The sequence below is a fragment of the Sitodiplosis mosellana genome, unplaced genomic scaffold (genome assembly GCF_009176505.1).
Source record: "Sitodiplosis mosellana isolate CC-2019 unplaced genomic scaffold, AAFC_SMos_1.0 Smas_scaffold_6166, whole genome shotgun sequence".
Classification (NCBI taxonomy): Eukaryota; Metazoa; Arthropoda; class Insecta; order Diptera; family Cecidomyiidae; genus Sitodiplosis; species Sitodiplosis mosellana.
Window position 1 is genome coordinate 5941892 of NW_022601407.1, and position 24517 is coordinate 5966408.

General features: G+C 35.1%; 2 protein-coding genes across 8 annotated transcripts in view; one reads left to right on the forward strand and one right to left on the reverse strand.

Annotated features, from left to right (window-relative positions):
• The window catches only part of LOC129575280 (transcription factor mef2A), a 72732-nt gene extending 57164 nt beyond the window's left edge, over nucleotides 1-15568 (forward strand). For 6 of the 7 annotated variants that reach the window (XM_055458540.1, XM_055458544.1, XM_055458542.1 and 3 more), the window contains exons 10-16: nucleotides 11157-11331; nucleotides 11536-11730; nucleotides 11995-12285; nucleotides 12659-12825; nucleotides 13034-13391; nucleotides 13691-13840; nucleotides 13996-15568. In XM_055458540.1, coding sequence (XP_055314515.1) covers nucleotides 11157-11331; nucleotides 11536-11730; nucleotides 11995-12285; nucleotides 12659-12825; nucleotides 13034-13391; nucleotides 13691-13840; nucleotides 13996-14198 — 1539 coding nt within the window. In that variant the 3' untranslated portion in view covers nucleotides 14199-15568. The remainder of the gene's footprint in view (nucleotides 1-11156; nucleotides 11332-11535; nucleotides 11731-11994; nucleotides 12286-12658; nucleotides 12826-13033; nucleotides 13392-13690; nucleotides 13841-13995) is intronic. The other variant, XM_055458546.1, reaches the window with a different exon arrangement.
• The window catches only part of LOC129575285 (omega-amidase NIT2-like), a 311296-nt gene that overhangs the window by 3577 nt on the left and 283202 nt on the right, over nucleotides 1-24517 (reverse strand). The gene's annotated exons all lie outside the window — the stretch shown is intronic.

The window sequence follows — 24517 nt, forward strand, 5'->3', positions numbered from 1 at the left end:
CCAAATGTGAAATGATATTCCATTTACAAGATTATTATAAACGAAGGAAACATCCCAAATTACACGCTCTAGAGAAGAGAAGAAAAAAAAGAGAGAGATACACATTGTAATCGGGAAACAATGATAAAAGTGCATTCTGGCCCATTCGTAAACGTACGAAACAGTAAAAACGACCATTTTTTTTTCGTTCTTCGTATCCAGGTTGTGAGCTTATAAATTTAAGCGATACTCTAGTCAACATAAATCATATAAAAATATGAAAATGCATGAAAATCTAATTAAAGTGTAATCACGGAAAATGTTCGAGAAAAATGTAAAACGGTTCGCACAAATGTCGTTCGAATCACCATCAAGAACCAACGCTGAGAGAGAAAAACGTACACACAAACAAATAAAGAGAACGAGAACACGCCGTGCAAATTATTAAAGGAATCGAAATATGTGCACCAGGGATGAGAGAGAGTAAGAGACACACAGAAAGAAGTACAGTCTAAATGCAAAAGGGATACCTTGGAGGTACAGAAAAACGTTGTTAAATTCAAGAAAGAAAGTAAAGCACGAAACGAACTAATGAATGTTTTCACAGCGCATTTCGACTTTTGGCCTGCTACCTAATTAAACATGCACTCGCTTTAATCATTTTTCTCTGGCTCTTTCCTTTACTCTCTCTCTCTCTTATTCGCGCCGTGTCATTTGAGAAGTGAATCGCATTTTTCGCTCTCCGTTTTTTTTTTGCTGTTGGTAATGAATCTTCTGAACGGAAGATTATTCATTCGGCGAAGAAAAATATAAATTTGAAGTTTAAAATTGAATCTTTTTTCCTAAGTGAAGCACATCCAAATGAATTTTTGTCGTCCGAATGAAAGTAGTCATTTGAAAAGGAATTTTTATCACTTGAAAATGATTTTCCCCATTCCGAAATGGTTTTTTTTCTTCATTTTAATGTTTTTTTTTTCATTTAAAAAAATATTTGGTTTGTAAAATAAGCCGATGTTTTTTTTCTGATTGTCAATTTAACCATTATTTTTATATAATTTCGAATTCGAATTTGATTACAAATGTTTTTGCTCATTTCACAATAATAACAAGCATCGTAATAGAATTTAATTCATGTATATTTATCATGGTCGCATGTCATTATCGCGATAAGTGTTATTTTTTTTGGGTGTGTATGTATGGGTATGTTCGGGAAATCATTAAAATATCCTGTTCATAGGAGAAAAAAAAACGTTAGTATTGTTATGTCAATTGTCGAAATGGGCAATAGGCAATAGGCTATTTGAGTAGCAATCACACGGCAAAACTATTAAATTTTCATATGACAAAAGAGTTGAATTACCAGTTTTCGGATCTGGGCACAGCAGCAACAACAACAATAACAGACGACGGATGAGGCGAGTGAGCGAGAGAGTAAGGGAGAAGAAGAGAGAGTGCGAGTGCGAGAGCGAATGCGAGTGGCGGGTAGAAGAGCGGTGGTTGGGAAAGAGTAATCAACGAAACGCATTTTATTATATAATATTTCGTATGTGTGGATGTGTTCCGTGTTTTGAATTTAATATTTAATTGAAAACCAGAGATGCGAGAGGGAGAGAGCGAGAGCGAGAGAAGGGTCAATGCACCATAGGAAAAACGGTTGCACTCGCTGTCAACTAGCAGCATCCACAGTAGTAGCAACTCGCATAATATCTCTCGCTTCTCGCTGTACAATGCACGCAACATCCCCATCGCACATATCTCGCTTCGGTATGCCTTTGTCTTCCTCTCGGAATATGTATATCGGTTGTGCATATGCCCATATATTGGATGGTAATCGAAATCCTGCGCGACGGTCCAGCACCATTTCTCTCTGGTTAATGTGTGTAATGTACATATGCACTTTCGGGTGCATCATCACCACCATCATCAGCCCCGTGTATGCGTTATATATGTTGGCCGTTTTCGGTTTTCTTTGCGAGACTGAAACTGTGTGTGTGTGTGTTTGTGTATATGTGGCCGGTTTTCTGTATGTGTAGCATTTAAAACATAGCGTGCCTATATAATATATCCTATTTCCATGCTCATCTCCCAGTAGTTAGATTCAATAAGGGTTATTGCATGATTTCTATAATTTTGAGGTCGATGCTGTGAGCCGAAAAAAAAAACTAAATATTTAAAGGCCTAACATTTTCGGCTAAATGTTCTAGTTTTGAGGTGCTCTGCAACAAAAAAAAAAACACACACACATACATACACACATCAACTGCGCTTTCGGACCAACTCATCAATTTGTTTACGACTAACTCATCAATTTCGCTTGGTCCATCATTTATTATAATCGCTGCCGCACAAAATTCAGTATTTAAACATTAAAGGTAAATCAGCAAAAAGCAACGGAAAAAACAGCGAGTAAATCAGCTCATTTGATGCACGTGCAAATGCATTTGACTAAAATATGAATTTCGTTGGCAAAACCATTGAAAATGCATTGGTTAGATTCATCTCTTTGATGGAACACATTCATTTTATATCCGCTTTGAAATACGACGACGACGACGACAAAAAAAAATTACTATCGCCAAATGCAATCATGCATTCATTTTCAAATTAACATTCGCTTTATCTTTCTTGCTTTGAACGTATTTGAATTGGTGTTTTTTTTAAATTTTGCAACTGAAACATTGGATGCCTTGTTTTCAATTTGAATTTCGAAACAAAAAAACAAAAAATTTTGCGGTGGTGCATCGTGTTTATTTGATGTGGCTGCTACCATCTTTCTCTTTCTCTCTCTCTCTCTCTCTCTCTCTCTCTCTCTCTCTCTCTTTCCCTCTGGACCATTTTTGATTTATTCCACCTACATTTAAGCATTATAATCCATCTTCACCACTCGCTCTAACCACTCGAACGTGGTGCTTTTAAACGGTCGCATTCTAGAACACATTTTAGCTCACGCATGTTATGTCAGTGCATACACAAAAAGCGAGAGCGAGAACGAGCGAGCGAGCGAGAGGGAGAGCGATAGAGAGTGAGTGAGTCCCAACATTGAGCCTATTTAATGAAAACGCAAAACACGTACGCAACGACAACGCACAAACATTTACTATGCATACACAGCCAGCAGCCAGCTAAGAGAAAATTGATTTTTTCCTCGCGACGATTTTGCTGCTGCGCTGTTGCACTTTTATGCAAATCAAATCAATATACTCACACACAAAATGCGTTTTCCTCTCGCAATATTTTCACTCGAAAATGATGGTGATGATGGTGGTGTGTATGTGCAACACTATTCCAACTCATTTTACATACAATTCCAATCGAATTAACGAAATGTCGAAAAACAAAAGGCCGAATATAGCAGCGGCAGCAAAAAATATCCGGCCGGTCGACATCAGCATTATAACAATGCACAACTAAAATGAATGAATATATATAAACAAATTATTAAATTGATAAATTTCCATAAATAGATCGGTAACAAGATGTCGAGCCATAGAAAAAAGTCCAACCGAACGAATATTAACATACGAAAAATTTTCGATTTTATATACGGACAACTAATTTGAATTTGTTTTGTATGTTAATATTTTTGCTAAATTCTCTGTCTGCCGCCTGTGTATGTGTAATATTTATGATAAAATTACATTGAAAATATAAATGCATTTCATCTATAGATATGTGTGGATAGCGAGATATGTATATCTCGCAAATGATTTACAATTCAAAGCGGGCTGAATAGAGCCAGAGAGCGGGAGAGAGAGTGGGACCGCGGAGAGAGTTCAAAACACGGAAAAATTATCTATATAATTGTTATGACTCTCTCTCTAATTATTTTCAGTTTATTGAATGTGGTTATGATATTTTCGGCTCATTTCGACATCGCCGGCTCCGAATTGTGTGCGATATAGGTTTTCATTTTATATCTACTTATTATCTTTTACTTTTTGACAGGTTACATGCACCACCGAAAATGTAAATGTGTGTGTGTGTGCATGCGGTTTTAATTCCATTTCGACCATTATCCTTATAACTGCAATATTGACTAGACCCACACACACACACAATGCACTTTTGCATAAACTGCATTTTTTTCTCTACTGTTCTCTGCCTCTCTCTCTCCCTCCAATTGTTGAATTATGCGCGCACATACGATGTAATACCGTACATAAAACTCGATTCCAATTCGCAAACCATTTAAATTATGAATATTTTAACACTGTTTCCGATCATTTTGACAGAGGAATCACCGGGAAAAAAATGGCGTTCGCATTTCAGCCGAACACATTTTACATTGTAATGCATTGAATGCCAATGTATTTATTCCAAAGAACATTCAATTGCAAATGTGACTCGTTTTTTTCCCAACCCGTCCACATTACACTTTACACCATGTGCCGAACGCATAATAGCATTGTTTCGTTCGGCTTTCTTTGAATTATTAATAATATAATCGGAATCATTTCATTTTTTCATGCACACGCTTCATTTGTTTTTTTGGTTGTTCGGAGGAAAAAGAAACGACTCTAGTCACTTGGAAAATCAAGTTAATTTCAACTCAATTGCGATACAATGTTGTGAACCGAATAGTTTGGGATAAACATAATGAAAAGTAACCGATTTCAGGTCAATAAAAAGAGAATATCAAAAAAAAAATTGTTTCAATACTTGGTTTTTGTACTCAAACCAAATAATCGAATTGAAATTGCAGAATGAACTTACAAAAAAATTAAATGGTGAAATCGACTAAAAACCATCAATTGGTGGCTTTGGTACACAAATAAGCCTTTGAGAGCCCTTTATTTAAAAAAACGGAATCGATGACTTGATAAATCGGAATCGATGAACTTTACGGCAAAACGGTGTTTTTAATAGAACTATATTCAAATGTTCATACCTTTAAATCAAAAATAAATTTTCCGACTTTTTTACTGAATTTTTTTAGCCAATTTACATGCGATTCTGCCAAAGAAATGGTCTTTCATAAGAAAAATCTCTTTGAAAATAATTATTTTTTTGCACCGTATGTTTTCGAAAGGAAAAAAATTTAATTTCATTTAAATATTGTTCATTTTCAGTTCCCATCTTTTTTTCCCATTTGTTTGCCAACTGAATCCAATTTGAAATATTTCAAGAAGTGTTTTTTTAAACTCTGCTTGGAATTTGTTTGGCTACCATTTTTATTTTTCTTCGGTGATGAGTTGGTTTTAGGGTGAATTTGAAGGGAATGAGAGAAAGATGAATTGAAAAAAAAAATCTGTTCGCCTCCCTCACCAAAAGTCTAAGTCGATGAGTGGAAATTCGATTTGGTGTGTAAAACGACATGAGAAAATGGCTTGGAGAAATTCGACCAACCTCGAATACCTTTCCAAACCGAAAAAAACACGTTCGACAGACGACAACAACAAAACCAGCAGCAGCAAAGACTTCTCCAACGATGTTCAAGTGCTGACTCGCTCCGCATTGTGCATTAGTCGGAAGTTGTCTATGTTGCTCTTCGTCGTTACAGTTGCCGTTGATTACGTATTTTTATTGGTATTCATTTTTGTTGAGTTGATTTTTTTTTTCTACTTCTTGTTCTCTCTGTTGCTGTCTTCCTTATTCTAAATTCATTTCCTGGCAGTCTGCTCTTGTGCATTTGATTCGGTTGATGGGGATTGCAGGACAAGAAAAATAAGAAGAAAGCGACGAAAAAGAAAAGAAAAATCGTCGAGTGCCCTGGATCAAAACAAGAAATGAATACTTTTCTCTCTGTTGCTTACCTTGTTTACATTTTCAATTTTTTTTTCTGCTTTTTCACGACTTCTCCTTGCATTTTTCCATTATTCATGTTGTGTTTGCAGCGCGAATGGTGGAAAAAGTTTTTCGTTACTCGTCGAGCGTGGCAGTGACCAAGCGCGCCGTGGCAAAAGAAAACAAGAAAAATAATTTGAAAAACAATTTTCACGTTTTAAATTCGTGAAATGGAAATCAAGTGACTTGGTTTGGTTTGCGTTTTTTTTTCTTCTGCTCTCTGTGAGCGCGTGCCCAAGTTCATGCTCCAACCACCAACGCTGTTGCCACCATCTAAACCACACCGATGAAATTCCTTGTGCAGAGACTTTTCGCTTGGTTCACAGATAGAAGCAGAAGACGAAGAGAAAAGAAACGGCCAAGGAGATCGATGCACTTGAATGATGGGACACAATCTTTTGCACTTCAGTGTGTCGAATCCTTTTGCAAGTCGGAAATAGCATTAACTTTGAAATGCTTTGAAGCTTATTTAAAACTTAGAGAGTGATAGCGCAAACCGCATTCGAGATTCGGTCGAAAGAAGAGAAAGAAAAAGAGATTTAAGATCAACAAATTAGTTTGAACAAAATTTGTCCGTCATTGGCACAAAAAGAGAATGCTAAAGAACGCGAGGCAAACAGAGTATTTGATGTTGGACAAATACTCATTTCAACTGTGTGTTTTTTTTTATTCTCGATTGCAAAATGCATCAACTAATTATTTCAAGCATTTGAATTCCATTTTATTTGAGAGAAACGGGGAGCGAAAAAAGGATGAGAGGAAAAGACGAACGAAAGCATTTGTGTGAAAAAAGGACGGGCCATTTGTTTTTTCTGCGGGTGTTCTCCTTTTTTTCTCTCCTTCTTTCCCTGGTCGCTGTTTAAAATGGCTTCAGTTAAATATTGGCTGCAGTTGTGTGCATTCATTCGCTGGATGAAATTTATGGGAAAAGTGTAAAATATAATTTTTGCGCCAGAATCTAATGCATCACGTTTTGAATCGAGCCTGGCGATGCACTCGAAAACTCTGTGTGTGTCTCTCGTTCTCCGTGTGTTCGTTGCACCAGTGGAGTGGATTTTGCAGCACTCGCTCTCCACATACTTTTCCATTGAAATGTGAATGCATTTACGCCACCACCATGTTATTACCGCTTGTCGCACCCTCATTTATTTTTCCCAAACAAATACACATGCACACAGCAGCAGCAGCACACCAACAATAATATATTTTGGTTGGGCGTAGTAATGCAACAATACAAAATGTGAAATATACACAGCACACACACTGGACCCCACTTTGCGTGAAGCAGCGACAGTTATGGCAAAGGCACACAGAAATGAAATAACAAACAACATACAAAAAAAACTGCATCCCGGAACATACAGCACACCATCACCACCACCGAAATAGAAGCGAAAGCGAGAGAATGGACCAACCAGAAAAAAAATGATATGAAATAACACAGAGTTTTTGTGTGTTTCCACGTAAATATTCACGCATTCTCATTTAAATGTGCAATGCCCTCATCATTCAATGTATTTAAACATACGACGTGGGCCGTAATGGGTCTATGTATGCGTGTGTGTGTGTTTGTGTGTGTAGTGCCTGTTTTGTTGCCTATTGCATGTACTCATTCTCTTGCTCTCCCTCATCGGTACGTGAGTATGTGTATGTTTATGTGTGGTATGTGTCGAATTGCATCCCGAGACTTTATGTGCAATATGGCCGCGCGCATAAATGCACTTCATATTGCAATGAACGCAACTGTTATCGCCCAACGCGCACACATGAACATGTTTTGTGTTTAATTTTCATTTGCACCCTCGTTACTCTCTATCGTTCGCATTTTCGCTGTCTCTATCGCAAACAACGTTAAAAATCCACTCTACTGTATTCAATATATTTCGATTGCATTCTTTCCTATTTATATTTTATATTATTAAAAAAATAACACACAGCGAAAGAGACGGATATTCCATTTGAGTGCAGTGAATGAAATGGAAAAAATATTCCGAAATTTTCGCATTTCTATCATTGTTGCATGCAACTCAAAAGCCATCCCTTATATACTTATTATCGCCGATGCTTTTATATATACATGCACATATCTAGATAAACTATTGTGCGCCTCTCGTTCAATCTCATACTCGACTCGATAGATACACACACACACCACATTTTCATATTACGCATTTCGATGGCGTTCCCAATTTTGGCCATTACATTTTTTCATGTCCTGCATCGCTTTTTTTCGTGGCGAAATCATTTTTTCAGGCTTGTCAACTCGAAATTTTTATCAAACTTTTGGGCACTTTTTTTGCTACTTTTGATTCAAAATCGATTGCATTTTTCAGAAGAAAAAAAATTATTCCATTGCCATTCGTTCCGTTCAATTTGGTCTTTTTTCATGCTTTTTCTTTTAATTTAATAGAAATTGTAGTAGAAAGTTGTCATTTAATGTTTGTGCAATGCGCGAAAGTCCATGCAATTGTTCGAAATAAATAAAGCAAAATGAAAGTGGTTCTGAAAAAAAGTCTACAACAAAATTGTAAGGCTTATTGCCTCCTCCGTTGATTGCTAAATATGAAAAATTTGTTGTCTCAACATTCTATCAAAACAGCACAAAACTGGCAATATTTCACTTGAAATTTCATTTTTGAGCTATGTTTTTTTTTCTTCCTCATCCTTCGTCCATAAACCGAAGAAAAAAGAGCACACAGTTTGAGTTGACACAAGAGTTTTGATTTGATGGAAGGACGGCGAGAGCGATGAAACAGGAAAAAAAAGAGTCGAAATGAAACAAGAAACTAGGGAAAGCGCGCAAATGGAAATGGAAAGAGCAACGAATCAGAAGAAAAAACAACAACAAAAAGATAACTGTTTGTTTAGCTTGTTCGCTCGAGCGCGTATTCTCTTCTCTCCTTTCACTTCAGTGTTTGTCTCTTGGGAGGAGGATGGTATTTTGTTGAAAAGTCCGTATAAATGGTGCCTGCTTTTTTAATGGTTGTTTGTTTTTTTTTTAATTCTCTGTCGATTGTGCGGTACAACGCGCATTCATTGTTCCACGGGCTATTGTTGGTGTGTGTGTGTGTTTTTTTTTTTCTTGATAAGGCGGAGGGAGATGGTCTTTAAAAATGAAATGTAATGGAAAAATTGAAGAAAAATCGGCGATAGCAAAACGCGACTTCTTCTTTTTTCCGTTCTTCTGTCGTCGTCGTCGTAGTCGTTCGTTTGTTCCATTCTTCCTTGATTCTTTTTTGTGTGTGCCGAGAGTTTCACGAGTGATTAATAATACAAACAGACAGCTTCGAAGCACTTATATCAGAGAGTCGAAATGGAATGCCAAGGGACCGCACCAGTGCGCGTATTATTTAAGGCGTTTGGACTAATGGTAAATTGCTGTAGCGATTCACACCATGCCACACACACCATACTGAATTGACGTGCGCCACAGCGCCAATCATGATTGGGTGTGAGAGCGAGTGCGAGTGAATGCATTGTGTTTACGAATCCGAATAAAAGAAGCATTGCGACACTAGAATAGAAGACAATCGTAGCATACGGCTATACTAAAGACGAGCCCTGAACTTTTCACGACATTTATTTTTTCCGCAAGACATTTTTTTCTGCTTTGCTTTCGTCTCTTTGTTTTTGCCTCTTTTCTACTCCTTTCTTCCGGCCATTTTATAGCCACATTTGCTAGTCATTTATTCCGAACAGCTGAAACAAAAAATGTCGAAACATTTTCTCCAAAATGGCACAATTTTTACCACTTAGCTCACCAGAATTCATTACAATTATGCAGAGATTATGTCGGACATTTGGTTAATATGGACGAGTAGAATGAAAATGAAGAAAAGAAATGATGAAAGAAAACATTTTACATTGCAACGGAAGGGAGAGGAACAAAAAAAAACGGAAAAAGTGAAGGAAAACGAGTAAAAATCAATGGAAATGTATAAAATAGGACAGAAATCGGGGGAGAGAAAGAGAGCGAATGAGAGAGAGAGAGAGAGAGAGAGAGAGAGAGAGAGAGAGAGAGATTGAATAGGAGATTGAAGAGAAAATTTAAAAAAAAAATCGTTGTTTTGAACGGGGAAAGAATGAAAAAAAGTGCCTCGCCACGCCACATGCAAATTCGTGCATATGTTCGGCACTTCTCCAAAGATTCATTCAACAAATTACGAGTGGTATGGATTTTTGACCGTTTCTCCATTTCAGTCGATTCGCGTCAAACAAATTGGGTGACGAAATCACGGAGAAAGCAAAAAAAAGAACGAAATATCTAGGTATAGCTGTTTCTTATTGCCTTGAGCTCTTCACTGCATTGCACACGCTGCGCGCTAATATGTACGACATTTTTCCGTTTTCCCTTCGAAATTAGCGATTTCATTGTATGGAATACTACGTTTTTTTCTTGCTTTCTTCATCGCTGCTGAGTGCCGAATGCGCGTTATATTTTAGGTAGTTGCTCCTGTAGCAGCGTCAAATGTTGGCGAACACGACCGAAAAAAAACAACAACAATCGATTCGTTTCTATTTGAGCAAGCATGTGCCTTTGTCTATCGAAGTCTCTAATGGTGCGGGAAATATGTGTATGCCATTTTTGTTTCGATGGCTTTTTTTCTCTCTTCACTTTTCTCCGTCTTTTACTTTGCTTTCATTAAACGTGAATTACAATAATTATTTGCTTTCTGTTTGAATAAATCATAATGGATTCAAATTCTATCAGTTGCGCTCAATTCGAATTTAACATTTCATTGTTCCACATCATTCAATGCGTATGGTACTCTCTCTCTGTGCTTTTTTTTCGTCTGCTGTCTTTCGACTACTGTTGCGCATTTACATGTGCTTAATTAAATTATCAACTAATTGGAAGCTAGTAATGCCACAGAAGAGTAAGACAAAAGAAACACGAAAAAAAAATCATGAAAAAAACTGAAAAAAGGAGCAAACAAAGGACATTGAAAGGAAAATACTACGAAAATTAGCCATTTGAATGAGTCACTCCATTTCGACGTTGTACTGCTCTCTGATTTAACTTACGAATTTCCAGTTTGAATCCGCTAATTGGTGAACTGTTGAGATTTTCCACACGAAATCAACTGTATTCGATTGAACCGGATTCTGCACTCCAATGAATTTTGGTGGAAAAAAAAGTCTTTGCAGAGAAGTATTTTGCAGAGAAAAAAAAACAAATATAAAAAAAAGAAGAATAAATGGAATTTTACGATGCATTCATTTGTTAAGCATTTTTTTTCTGGCCATAATTAGTAAGCCCTCTTTCAATGCTATTGTTTCATTCGATTGAACAACTTCTCCCGTCAAATAATCATTCGGTTTAATTTTTACCATACCTAAGTCGCTTCAATGCCATAAACTAATTTGAAACGAATGAAATCGATTCATTTCAGGAATTGCAACTCCATTTGGGTGTACTTCAGCAGCATGCCGCTTTGATTGGTGGTCCAAATGCAACATCTTGCCCAATTTGCCATAAACTGTTCCTGGGTGCCGATTCACTCATGGAACACATGAAGCACAGCCACAAAGAACCAACCAACAATACTGCACCAGCAACAACAGCCAGTAAGTATATAAACTGTGGTATTCTTCATCACATGCTTTGTATTTCGTTTGATGTTGGAATTAATTAAGTTTAGTTTATTGGATGCAAACTTTTGCATTCTCAACTTATCCAGCAAAATGAAATGAAACGTTAATTGTTTCTTAAATATAAGATTAAACCACCAGTAGAGAACAATGCATTGACCTGAAAATTTGTGTCCGTAGTTCCCCCATCTCCAACCGATTTTTTAGGCAAGCGGCGAACTGCCAATCATCCGTGTCCCGTCTGTGGCAAGCACTATGTGAACGAAGGATCATTGCGTAAACATTTGGCATGCCATCCAGAAACGTCACAGCTCACAACTAGCTTACGCATGTGGCCATGCTCGGTATGCCAAGCTGTCTTCACTCATGAATCAGGTAAAAATAATTGAAAAATTATCATGTCTTGTTCTTCGATTCATTCAAAATTCATACTCGACTCTATAGTAAATGACCTTTATTAATGGTATAGAATGTGTTGAAATTGAATGGAAGAAAAAAATCCATGCACCGATTTTGAATGACAAGTTTCGAATCGAGACTCTCGATGGAGGCTGAATGTCATCGAAATTCATATGTTATCCTTAATCAATCTCTTCCCTAATTCTAAATTTTGTCTCAATTTTTCCTGCCACAAAAAAGGTCTGTTGACGCACATGGAGCACATGAGAATGGATCCAAAACATCAGTTTGCCGCTCAGTATGTGCTGTCACGTGCGGCAGCCGAACGGCGCGAACGTGACACACTGTTGGCTGCAGCCGCAGCGGTTTCAGCATCTGGTTCCGGTCTGTTGGGTCTATCGGGTGTTGGCCAAAATTCGATGTGTCCATCGCCTTCAGCACAATCCGATAGCTCGTCGAATAATGGCCGCTTATCATCAGCCGGATCTGAAGCGGGTATTGGTCTCCTCAACAACAATAACAATAACAAATGTAAATTGCATATCGTTTTATTTTCACAAAATCAGTTCAAATGCATAGCTTCGGCTTATGACAAACCAAACACATCACTGAACTCAATTTTAATTTTTAATTTTCGTTCGTTTTCATTTGAAAATTTTGTTTCTTTTTAAGTGTCAAACATTAATATTTGTTCAATGATAAAATGTGGTGAACAAAGCATGATCAAAGATAAAATTAATTTGATTTTTAGAAGTTTTGAACGTTTTGAAACCACATTTTATGTACTCCCAATTACTTTTTAATTTTTAAAAATCTTGACTCATTATTTTGATCGATTGATCATTCTGAAAAATGTTTTAACCAATTTCATGATTTTTTTTTCTAAAAAAAAAATGCCAAATAGATAATGGTCATTTGAATCCACAATATGATGATTTGCACTCGGCCAATCGAATGGCACTAATGACAGAAGCGGCCGTCAATTTGGCTGCAGCGATGCGAATAGGACAGCAACAGCAGCAAAATCAACATCAGCAAAATAATCAACAAAATAACCAGCAACAGCACCAAGTGAGTATTAACCTAAGTGCTGGGCTTTTTACTCGCTTTAGTCATTAAATAATGAAACAAATTGCTTGTGTTTGAACTAAGTAAAAAGCGAATTTTATTTGAAAATGGAGATTACATTTCTTTTAACATTTTTCGCCAAATAAAACTTTTTTTCAATTAAATTCATTTAATTTAATTTGGTTTGCGTTCTTTTCTTTTCGCAACACAGTCGCTGAACAATGGTTCATCGATGGGAAGTTTGGAGAGTGCAACGAATTCATCGCCATTGATGGCATCGAATGATGCATCGGCGGCCGCCCAAGCCGCAATGAATGCGATGCGAGTATCAATGGCCGATTCAATGATGCGATCGACCATGAACAATAACAATAGCGAGTCGATACAATTGAATCAATCACAAAATCACCTCCAACATCATACGCAGCATTCGCCCGAAGCAGCACTCCGTATACATCAAGCCGAAGCGATTTTACGGTCACAGGCCGAAGCCGCATTGCGTTTAGCCGTATCTCAAGCAGCCGCCGTTGCTGCGTCCACAACAGCCAACGCAAACAACAATCTTAATGGTAATAGAGATACCGGCTGTTTAAATATGCTATGACCCTGCGGAACAAAACCAACCAACGGTAACATTTCAAATGTGCGCAATCCAACGCACTTTTGTAATATTACATCAGGTTCGTTCTGTTGAAGCATCGACACACACACACACACACACACACACCCTCCCTCAATCAAATCATTATTGGTATTTTACTCCATCCATTTTTTCTATGTCCAATTCATGATCGCTCTCTTTTGATCATAAATTGACACGAACAACCATTGCTAATCGTTTTGTTCGGTTTCTTTTCGGTGTCTGTAGACAACTCACACAACTCGAACAACAACAACAACAACAATTCCAACAATAATCCAGCGAACAGCAATGGAAACTCGTCAAATGCAGCCAATGAACTGAATGTTAATGCTTTGCGACATCACAACGGCTCCTTTATGCCACAAAATAACTCAGGTGAGCCACGGTCAAATGCAAAGTTTGAAAGAAATGACAAATTAAAGGAAAAACTGCACAATTTGCACAAAAATTGAAATTTAACGAAACATTTATCCATTTTCCGACCAAAAATTAACAAAATCTCCCCCACCCCCTTAAAATCGGAATCGTAGATACACCTGGAGCGCAAAATCAAAATCCATTGATCGGAAGCCATCAGCTTGGCCAACATGTGTCGCCCGAATTGAGCGAAGCGCTCCGGTTTCAAGAACAACGACTCGAACAGGCGCTTCGACTGCACGGCAACGATCCGCGTGCATTAGGCTTTGCACTTGGCAACCATCAAGCTCAGTCACATCCTGGTCACAATCAATAATCAACATAAATGCGTCACAAATCCAAAAGCCGCAATGTGTAAGAGGCTTCTTCTTCACATACAGTCCACACAGAAACGAGTTCTCGATAGAACGAGATAGACCGAGAGAAACAGAGAGATGGAGAGACGAGAAACTTCAATGCTTTTCGCTAAATTATTGAAATTAAAATGATTGGAGAGATGAAATGATGAAAGAGAAAGAGAAAAAAAATAACGTTTAGTCCATGTTTCCCCTTTAATTTAATACTTTTACACGTTAATTATAAGCATTCTTACTATTATTGTTACAATTATCATTAATCATTATGGTAAAAATGACAAAGACAAGAAGAAAGAGACACACACACACACACACACACAGTGCGCGCGAACAACAACCACCATACACAACAAAATCCAATTGCAACGGTAGTCACTGCAAAATATGAATATCAGGAACTATGCATTTAGCAAACGCAAAACAACAACAACAAAATTCATTAAGACAAGAGACGAGTGTTGTACATCACAAGCTGCCATATTATCATAAAAGAACAATTTTCTTTGCAAAACCCACAGTCACAGACGAGAATTAAGAAAAAGTATGAAGCAAAAAAATCTGTTTTAGGAATTGATTTCTAGCTACAAAAGAAAGTTTTATGTTGAACATGCACGGTGATTCAAAAGAAAAAAATTATTTTTGTTGAAAAATATGCGAGAACTGAACATTTTCCACGCAAAAACGAGCAACAAAAACCAATATCCATTGCGTTGACATTTGAATAAGTTTGGGCGCACCAAATTTTCTTCCGTTATCATGGTCAAATAGAGTTACCATAGAAAAGCGATCATTTTTTTTTTGATGACACAAAAATAAAGAAAAGAGAAAAATGTCAACGCGGTTTTTTTATTCAAAGTGTGAACCAAGATCCAATGCAAAGCACAAACTGAGTTTTTATGATTTACTTTTTCTGGAAACCAAAAGACTGATCACAAAACGAACTACCTGAAACGGAACGCAATACACATATTCGTTCTGAAATTAAAGAAGAAAAAAACAACAAACAAACAACAACAAAAACTACGTTTGAGAATATTTTTTGTGGTACACCAATCCTTATTCGCTCGAATTCTTGGTTGAAATCGTTGGCTCTTGGTTCGGGCTGACCGAAATATATTTTTTTTTCTGGTATCAAGACTCAAATTTCATATGGATTCCAGTGGAAAATGTTCGCACCGACACCGTATGTCATACACAATATCAAAGTCAAGTATTTTTTTTTCCTTTCTCGTTTTGAAATTTCCTTTTCATTTTGTTTGTGTCATGTATATAATAGTTATTAACAACAAAAAATGGAAATAATTTAGATGAAACAAAAAAAAAACACACAAAATTCTGATCGAAAGTCATCGATTGATTTTGGCTGATCAAATTCGTTTGTTTTTTTTTTAATTATATAAGAAATTCTGGAAATCAAGCGATAGAAAAACAAATTTATTGTAAGAATTCTAGAAAAGAATCCTACCTTAAAATTAATTTTTACGGAGATAGAAAGAGAAAACCAATTCAAACTAACCTTTTTTTCGTGGTGTGTGTATATTATACTTTCATCCAACAAAAGGAGAAGAAAAATAGAAAACCAATTTCAAATTTGTTTCTCATTTCCGAATTGCAAGACAGAAAACAGTGAGAATGGTGTGAATCGTTCGCACAAACACAGATATGCTGACTGTACTATGGAAGTAGAATGATGAACCAAAACCATTTTTGATTGCAATTAAGGTGCACGCGCGCGCGCCAACCAAACGATAACGAGCATCACAACAGCAACGATCAACGATTATCGTTCCGAAAGGAAGGGATCCTCGTAAAACGACAAAAAAATATTCTTCAAAGTGAAAAGTGCTTTCAATCGAACAAAAAAGAATCTTCTTTCCTTCGATTAAACTTAAAATCACGAATTGTTGGCCGTTGCTCTTGAATGTGTTACCGTTTGGATGAATATTTGAGAAATGATACTTAAAAAAAATTACACATAAATACTTTGGAAAATGCAAAATTGGTGTGCAAACTTGAAGAAAAACTGGTATTGATAAACCAAAATAAATGTTCGGCAACAGAAATGACTCTGAGTTTAAAAAAAAAGCAAATTTTCTTGAATAAATCGAAATTTCAAATCACATCGCCAAAAGTGGATTTTTTTTTTAAATCTCACGATGGCGTTCAATTGCGGCAAGACTAGAAACGAAGACAGAGAGTAAGAGAGGCCATGTACAGTGTAAATTGTGTAGACTAATTACAAATTGAAATGTAGTTTAATTGAAGCGAAAGAAAAAAGAGAGTCATTTTTACCAGTGACGCGATGTTGTCATCTTGTGAACATAATACATAGAATGCTGTCAAAAAAAAACGAAGAAAAAAACACTAGATTATGTTATTGGAATGAGGGACGAAAAAATGGGACGGAAGTCACGCTCAATTGCAAACCTCCAGACTATGACAAAGACTTTTCCAACTCGGAAATACACAAATAAACACATTGCACAACTGAAATGGTGTAAAAATGATAGTAACAAAACATAAAAGGTGATCTATCTTGATGATCATTCAAGCTCAAGAACCGTTGCCCACAAACACATACACAAGATATAGCGTTTAAAAAAAATTGTTATGATGTCGAGTTAAACGTTGCACAAGCACACAATTAAAGTGATTGAAGCATGCAATTTGGCTGTTCTCGAGTCAATATGGCAGGCATGGACTCCAACCAATCACATTCTGCAACGTTGCTGATTGTATACCAAGTAGTTTAGCTCAAAAAGCTACTTATGCAAAGAGATGAGAATTGAATTGCCCAGGAATAATCGAATTATAAAACGACGAACAAACAAAAAGCATATATAAATAAATGAAGAAAAAAAACTACCATGACGACTAGAACCAATAAGGAATCTAATTTCCAATTGATTGAATAAAAACCGTGAAACAGCCACAGAAAATTAAAAGAAAAAACAGAAAAAAATTAAAGTGAATAATAAGTAAAAGCAAAATATAAAATTTCAACTTAAATATTCCGCTCAAAACCAAAAAACAAACACAACCAATTTTAAACAAGAAACAACAACCAACAACAACAACAACACAAGCTTACAATATTTAAGAATTAAACCGATTCTATGGAATGCAAAAAAAAAACAAAAAAAATATAACGAAAGAGGAGAAGCGAACGAAGAAAAAAAAACCAACATACTTATTAATCGATTAGTTGCAATAGCCCAAAAGACAATTTCAATAGTCACACAAACAAAACGTGCATGTGCGTCAAATCACGCACGTGATTATCCAACGAAAACAGATCAATTGATGCGTGACTCACTTGATCATTGTCTTCACACATTCAACAACAGTTTTTATTACTCTCATACACAAAACAAAAACACATGAAGAACAGAAGAAGAAGAAAACAAAGAATGAAATAATAATAAAAACAGCAGAAAAAAAAACAAATTGATACAGAAAAAAAAACAAATTTAACTGAAACACTCCTTTATAGGGGAAATTTTTGAACAACATCTACTTTAATGGAGATAGAATCTAGAGCATAACAATTATCATAACCAATAAGATAATTATAAGAATTGTTTCCATACTTTGTTTTCCTTTTTTGTTCGTAAAGTTCACAATTTTTCTTTTCTCACTTCACTTTGACAATTCGGCGAATCAAAAGACATAAATATGGTTTCATGACTTACATGATATTCATTTCATTTCACCACTTTTCGATCACTGTGAATTTCAATTCATTGTTTACCATACAAAAACGACGGTTTTTTTTTACTTTTACTAACAAGACAAGCATTCTCTTTCGTTTCCACTGCTTTACTATCGGAATGGAAAACCAAATTTTTTCAAATATATCAGCCAATATTTATACCAATAGCCATAATGAATGTAATTATCAATTGAATTTTAAATCAGACAACATTGACAAACCACACACAAAAGATGAAAACAACAACAACAAAAAAAAACAACAGAAATGTTGCTAAGAAAAATTCGTAAGGCGTATCAATAAATTTTACATCACCGTTTTTAATTAATACACATTGTAGTCACCAATTGCAAGAATTAGATTCTTCAAATCGGCTTAGTTTTTCTCATTGGTTCCATTTACAATTGCGCCATCAATCACCAAATTGTCCCAATCATTTTCATTCAGCCGCTCTATTTTGCATCATTTGATGCATTTCAATTTCATCGAATAGTCGGCATTGACATCGAAAACTGACCACCATTCGGTCCATTTTTTGGATACCAAGTGGGACACAACGGTGAATTGAGCGTAACACAAAACATGAATTTTTGGCCAAACGAAACGTTTTACTTTTCCTCAAACATGGTTTGTGTGGAAAAGCATTTTGTGCATTTGCATTGGAATTTCGCAGCAAGTAGTCCACGTGAGTCACGTTGAATTGAATTTGTGACAATTTTTCACAAAAAATCAACTCAAAATAAATGAAATGAATGGCAAAACAGTCAACAGTTAAAGAAGTGAAATAAGTTTGCGTCAACACGAGAATAACAATTTCCTGGCAAACGAAATCTGTTGGCATTTCAATGGGAAAAAACCAATCTCATGAGAAAATCAATCACGAGAAATGCGGGAGACAAGAGAAACAGTTCTTAATAGAGAAAAAATGGGAAAGAATATTCGAAGAGTAGTTCTTAACAAAGCATTGAATATTTTATTATGAGAACTGTGCCATTGATGACATGTCGATGAAATTTGACTCACATTTTCTGCTGATATTTACATCGAGTGCCATATCGTTTCGAACAAAACGTAAAGATCTCGATCAAGAGGCTTTTAATCTGTTTTCCGTACACAATATCACTTTGGAAATGAAGAAAAAAGGAGATGCTACATAAAATGAAAGTCAAATTTTTGAACATAAATGACTTGAATGCGGTGATTCTTGATCAACCCAATAAAGCTGATAATTTCAAGTGAAAAAGCTTGACTGATCCAAAAGAGATTTGAACTTCGAATGGCTCAAATTATTTGCTATGGAACAAATGGTGAAAATGTCTGAGCAAACCATGAAAATACGCTTAAATAAGTGGTTAATAACACTTAACTGGGAAGCAAACGGACATATTCCATTCACACTGCGCTTCCGTCGAAACGAATTCAGTTCATTTTCAATGGAATCTGAGACAAATTTTCCATGGGATCTGTGAAAATAGTCAAAAATCGCGATATAAAAGTTCTAATAGATTTTTGCGAAGTTATAATCAGATTCTCATTCTCTTTTGGTGAAGTCAGTTTGCTGCAGAAAGGAGTCAGTTTGCTCAGAGAAAGCAATATTTTATCCTTGAAATAGCTCTTCAAATATAAGAAATAGAAGAAGAATAAGTCTTTGATCTTCATCAATGTACGGAATAAAGTGAATTTCAGCAACAAATTTTAGAAATTCCGTGACTTAAGCTGCGACCAATCGAACACCTACCCACCCAGAAAAAGAACTGTGAAAGGAGCAAATAGCTTGTGCCATATATTCATGCAAATTCATTTAATTGATCCATAAAATATTACCATTATTTATCATCGCAATTATTATTACTTATCGCTAATGATCGGAATTGAGGTGTGATTTTCATTGTTGGCTTCTGTCCGCATGCAAGACGACATCACCATTGTGGTGATGGTCTTTGTGATGTGAGGAAGCAAAATGAATTGAAATCGCATTTATCAATTTAGATCATAATATCAACCAATACAAAATGATAATATTGAATAAAAAAAAAACAGAAAAAAAACTTGAATTGATGAATTCAACTGAAATCATATACACACACAAACACACAAACACACACACACATACACAAACACTTACACAACACACATCCATACAAGTAATTGAGTTTCTTTTTCAATCTACATTAATGACCGAACTTAAATCGCGCTATTAAAAACCAAAACTGAACATAAAACAAAACGATAAACAAGCAAACATAAAACGAATGCCAAAATGAACTTAATAAATGAATAAAAGAAATCTGAATAATAACACTAAACATGATAAAAAAAGGGAATAAAACTGAATGATGATGATGAATGTTTTTTCGGTGTGGCGGAGGAAGAATACATATATTAAGATGCCATTCTTGGAATTATTCCTTGTGCGTAGACCATGAGATTGGCAAAACATTTCAAACATGTGAATGTATGAAAACCAAACAAAAACAAAGAACATGTCGTCTGTGTTGCGTTAACGTTGGTCGGTTATTTTTTATATTATTCAGGACATGGAACTTTTTTAAACTGCACTCTTCTTTTCTTTCCGGAAATGTTGGACTTCAATTCTCGATAAATATCGATAGTGCTGAACTTTCGCACTGATTTTTTTTTTTATACATTTTTTCCCCTTTTTTTAAATGTGCAATAGTAGAATGGATGCATCCACGAGGTGTGCGGATGCCATTGAATGTTCCGAGCGAATGATTAAGATACTTTTTTTTTCGTTTGATTTCGTTTTGAATCTTTTATTCACGTTGAGTTTGCGTTATAACATCAATCGAATGAAACAAACAATCTAGCAATGGATCCTTTTGTTCGCTTTAGTTGTTTATTTTTTTTATGAAGTCCGATCGATGATTGTTGAAATGTTCTTTTTTTTCTTCTTTCTTTCTTTAATTATGAAATCGAGAACACACAATTTGAACAAGCAAATTGGTTTGTTGAAGGAAAAAGAAACGATTTATTTACACGAAATATTCAAAGAAAATGTCGATCATATTTTTCGATTACTATTCCGCAATCTTTCGACACTTGACTGAGGCTAAATGACAAGGAAAATGACTTAGCATCGATGCTCAATCGCAATTCAGAGATTGAGTCAGCAAAAGACGAACTTTTTGGTTTAAAGTCCTCCAACTATCTATTAGACGAAAAAGTGTTATTTGCGGCAGAAGTTGAATTTTTTGGCAGAAAATGATGAACAAAATTGAGAAAATTTTAAAAACTGTCCTTGATAAAATGAAAAATTTCCAAAAAATTGCGACAATTTTTCGGCTAAAAATAAAGAAATTCGTGCAAAATTGGTGAAAAAAGTCAGTTTCCATGTCATTTGCCTATTCAGCTGATTTGAAAAGAGAATTCCAACTGACCTGATGAGGAAACAAGAGATTTGACCAAAAAAAGGCGAGATTTGAAAGTGGATGGAATTTCAGAGAGAGAAAAAAAGTTATGTGGTTTCTGTTGCTGCTACTCAAATAAAACGAAAAATACTGTAGAAAAGTAAAGAAAAAAGCATAAAAATTCTTAAACTTTTTAGGAGATAGACTGTAAGAATTTAAATGAATCCAAAAGTTATTGAAAATTATAGAAAAAAAAGTGAACAGCAAAAAAACGCCATTTTCGGAATGGACTCGGCATTTTTTTCATATGTGGCAAGCAAAAAACTCTCAAATGGACGGTGCTCGAATCCACATTTATTTAGAACTTATGAAAGAAAAAGAGTATAGTATTTTGTTCCTAATTTTATATAATTACATTCTTGTGTCCTAGCAAACAACAACAAAAAGAGATAATCATTCCGCATTAAACAAAAAAAAACAACATACGATGTAAAGAAGAAAAGAGGCCGGAAAAATTACGTCGAAATTTCAAAAAAAAAATTATTAATTTAGCTAATTAAAGGAAATAAGTGCAACTAGAGAAAAAGCTACGTATAAGACATTTGGTCTAATTTAAATTTTTGAATCGTGCAGCCACAGCCTCACATGGCCCATGATAATTGGACTGTAGAACGAACAAAAATCGCATTAATTGCGTCAAAAAAACGCGTTTTCTAGAGAAAGGTCAAAATTACGAATTCAAATGAAACAAACAAATCAAAAGAGCTCTTTCCTCCGCAAAAAGAATAGGAGCGAAGAGTCATTGCAGTCCAATTTTCCTGGGCCATTGCTGATTCTGCTTTATATCTTAAATGTAATATTGATTGGCTAAATGTAACTGGCAAATAGACACAAAAATGGTTGGCTATGGTGCATATTTTTATGATAAAAAAAACGGAAAAAAGCTCCAAAGCTATAACAATTAGTTTCGTTTCTAGTTTGAATAATGAAGTCACACAGCGAAAATAAGGTTTAAAAAAACAAAAAAAAAGATTTTTTTCTCACCGCCGACGGCCGGTGTAAACCTGAACATGTTTTTCAAAAAAAAAAAACTTTTTTGTGTAATTTGATTGGAATCTCTAGTTTACGGGGAGTTATGAAGGCATTTATTATTGAATCCAAATTAAGTATATTTTGAGAGAGACAAAAAAAGAGAATACTGTATAGTTAATCAAAGAAAAAGAAAAAAACAAACCCAACTGTGCGAGAAAACGAAACAAAATGACGGGAAAAAAACATGAAAAAAGTGCAAAAAAAATAATGATGAAAAAAAGAGAAAAAAATGTAAAATGAATTATCAAGGATCCATTGTTCTAATGTTAATGGCGACTTTTATTTACATCAACCGAAATGGTTGGCTATGGTTGCACCTAAATCTGTTCTATTTTGTTTTTTTTTTCGCAAAGGTGAAAGAGAGCGAGAGAAAGAAAGAGAGAAAAAATACAGTATTTTCCATTTAAGTTGAATGGCATAGATTAGTATTTGTGTTAGATTTTTTAAAATGAAACAAAAACAAAGCATAACAAGCAAACAAACAAAAATGAAGCCAATTTTAAATGAATGCATTTTTCAAAGTGGATGTAAAATGAAAAATTAATTTAAAAAAAACAACACAAAATGAAGCAAACGGACGCAATAACAAACGATAAAACGCATCAATCGCGTTATTACAATAGAAATTGAACGCAATACACCATATTTTGATGCAGATGATTAGAAAACCCAAATAAATTCGCCCAAAAACTAAGACAAATTTTACAGTCCAACTGTATTGTGAACGATTCCCACTTGTAAGCATAATTTTATACAATTGAAATGATGAATTTAAAGAAAAATAATCTAAACGATAAAATTGTGCAAAACCAAACAAAAACACTTATAAAAAATGAGAGAAAAAAAAGTAAAAAATGAGCAATTTATTTAACAGAACAAAAAACTATATCATGAAATTTGAAATTGGTATGAATGGAACAGAGCGGAAAACGACGAAAAGCAAACCAAGAATAAATATTTAAAGAAACAAAAAATGAAAAGAAAAACATGAAATTTTTAAAACGAACAAATGAAACAACAAATATGCAACAACAATGAGAATACACAAATTACAATTAAAACAACCATACACACACTCACACATACAAGAATTAAAAAAAAAGAATCATATATCTGTATCTAATTAATGCTATAAAAATAATGCGATAGATATATATTAGTTTAAATAAAACATTCATCGATAACAAATGACGGTTGGCGTTTTTTTTCTCTTCTATCAAATACTTTTCTTTACATTTTTCTGATGTGTTCTATATGTTCGTCAGGATTTTTTTTCAATGAATTTTCAGACTATAAGCTCCATGAGATGAAGATGAAGCCACACATCAATGTTGAGCCAATATATGATTGAAAGATGCTATGTGGGAAATTGCATACGAATCAAATTTGATTGATCAATAAAAATTTCAATATAAATGTAAACAAAAATGTAAGTATAGTCGATTGCCGGTAGTGCAGAGGGAAGGTGTCTTTCTATAGTTTCGTAGGAACTTATTGAAAAAATGTATCCTGTTCGAAAGTGTTCATATCTATTCAATTGCATAATTTTACCAATCACGTTAAATCTATTCAGGATCCGTTAAAAAACTCGTTGCTATTCAATAGTTGGTAGAATAGTTTAGGCCACATTCCATTTCGATCAAAACACAAGCTTTGTTGGATAGCTTTATTTTATACAAAACAGACCTAACATACCTATCTATACATTAGTTGGATTACTGAACGATCTTACAACGCTTAAATTAAATTTATCGAGGAAGTTATCGATGTGATGATGATGATCAAATATTATTACTCAAATTTTCATATAGGAATGTGTGATTCAATAATCATGCATTGGCCGAAATTCGAACGGCCGTTCCCCGTTTACCATTCTCCAAGCTGACCGACTTCAGTAGCTCGTCTTCCGTTTGAGCATCTTTGAATAGTGCGAACATTTTCGAATCTAAACGACACAAAACGCCCATCGGCTCTTTGCTCCAGTGCCAAAAGTATACCTTCCGTTGCAGCAAGTTCATATCTTCAACAACGGTGCACAAGGACTGTGGAATGGAGAAACGTTTCAATTGAGATTAAAATGATGATTGGAAAATGACTAGAATGAATA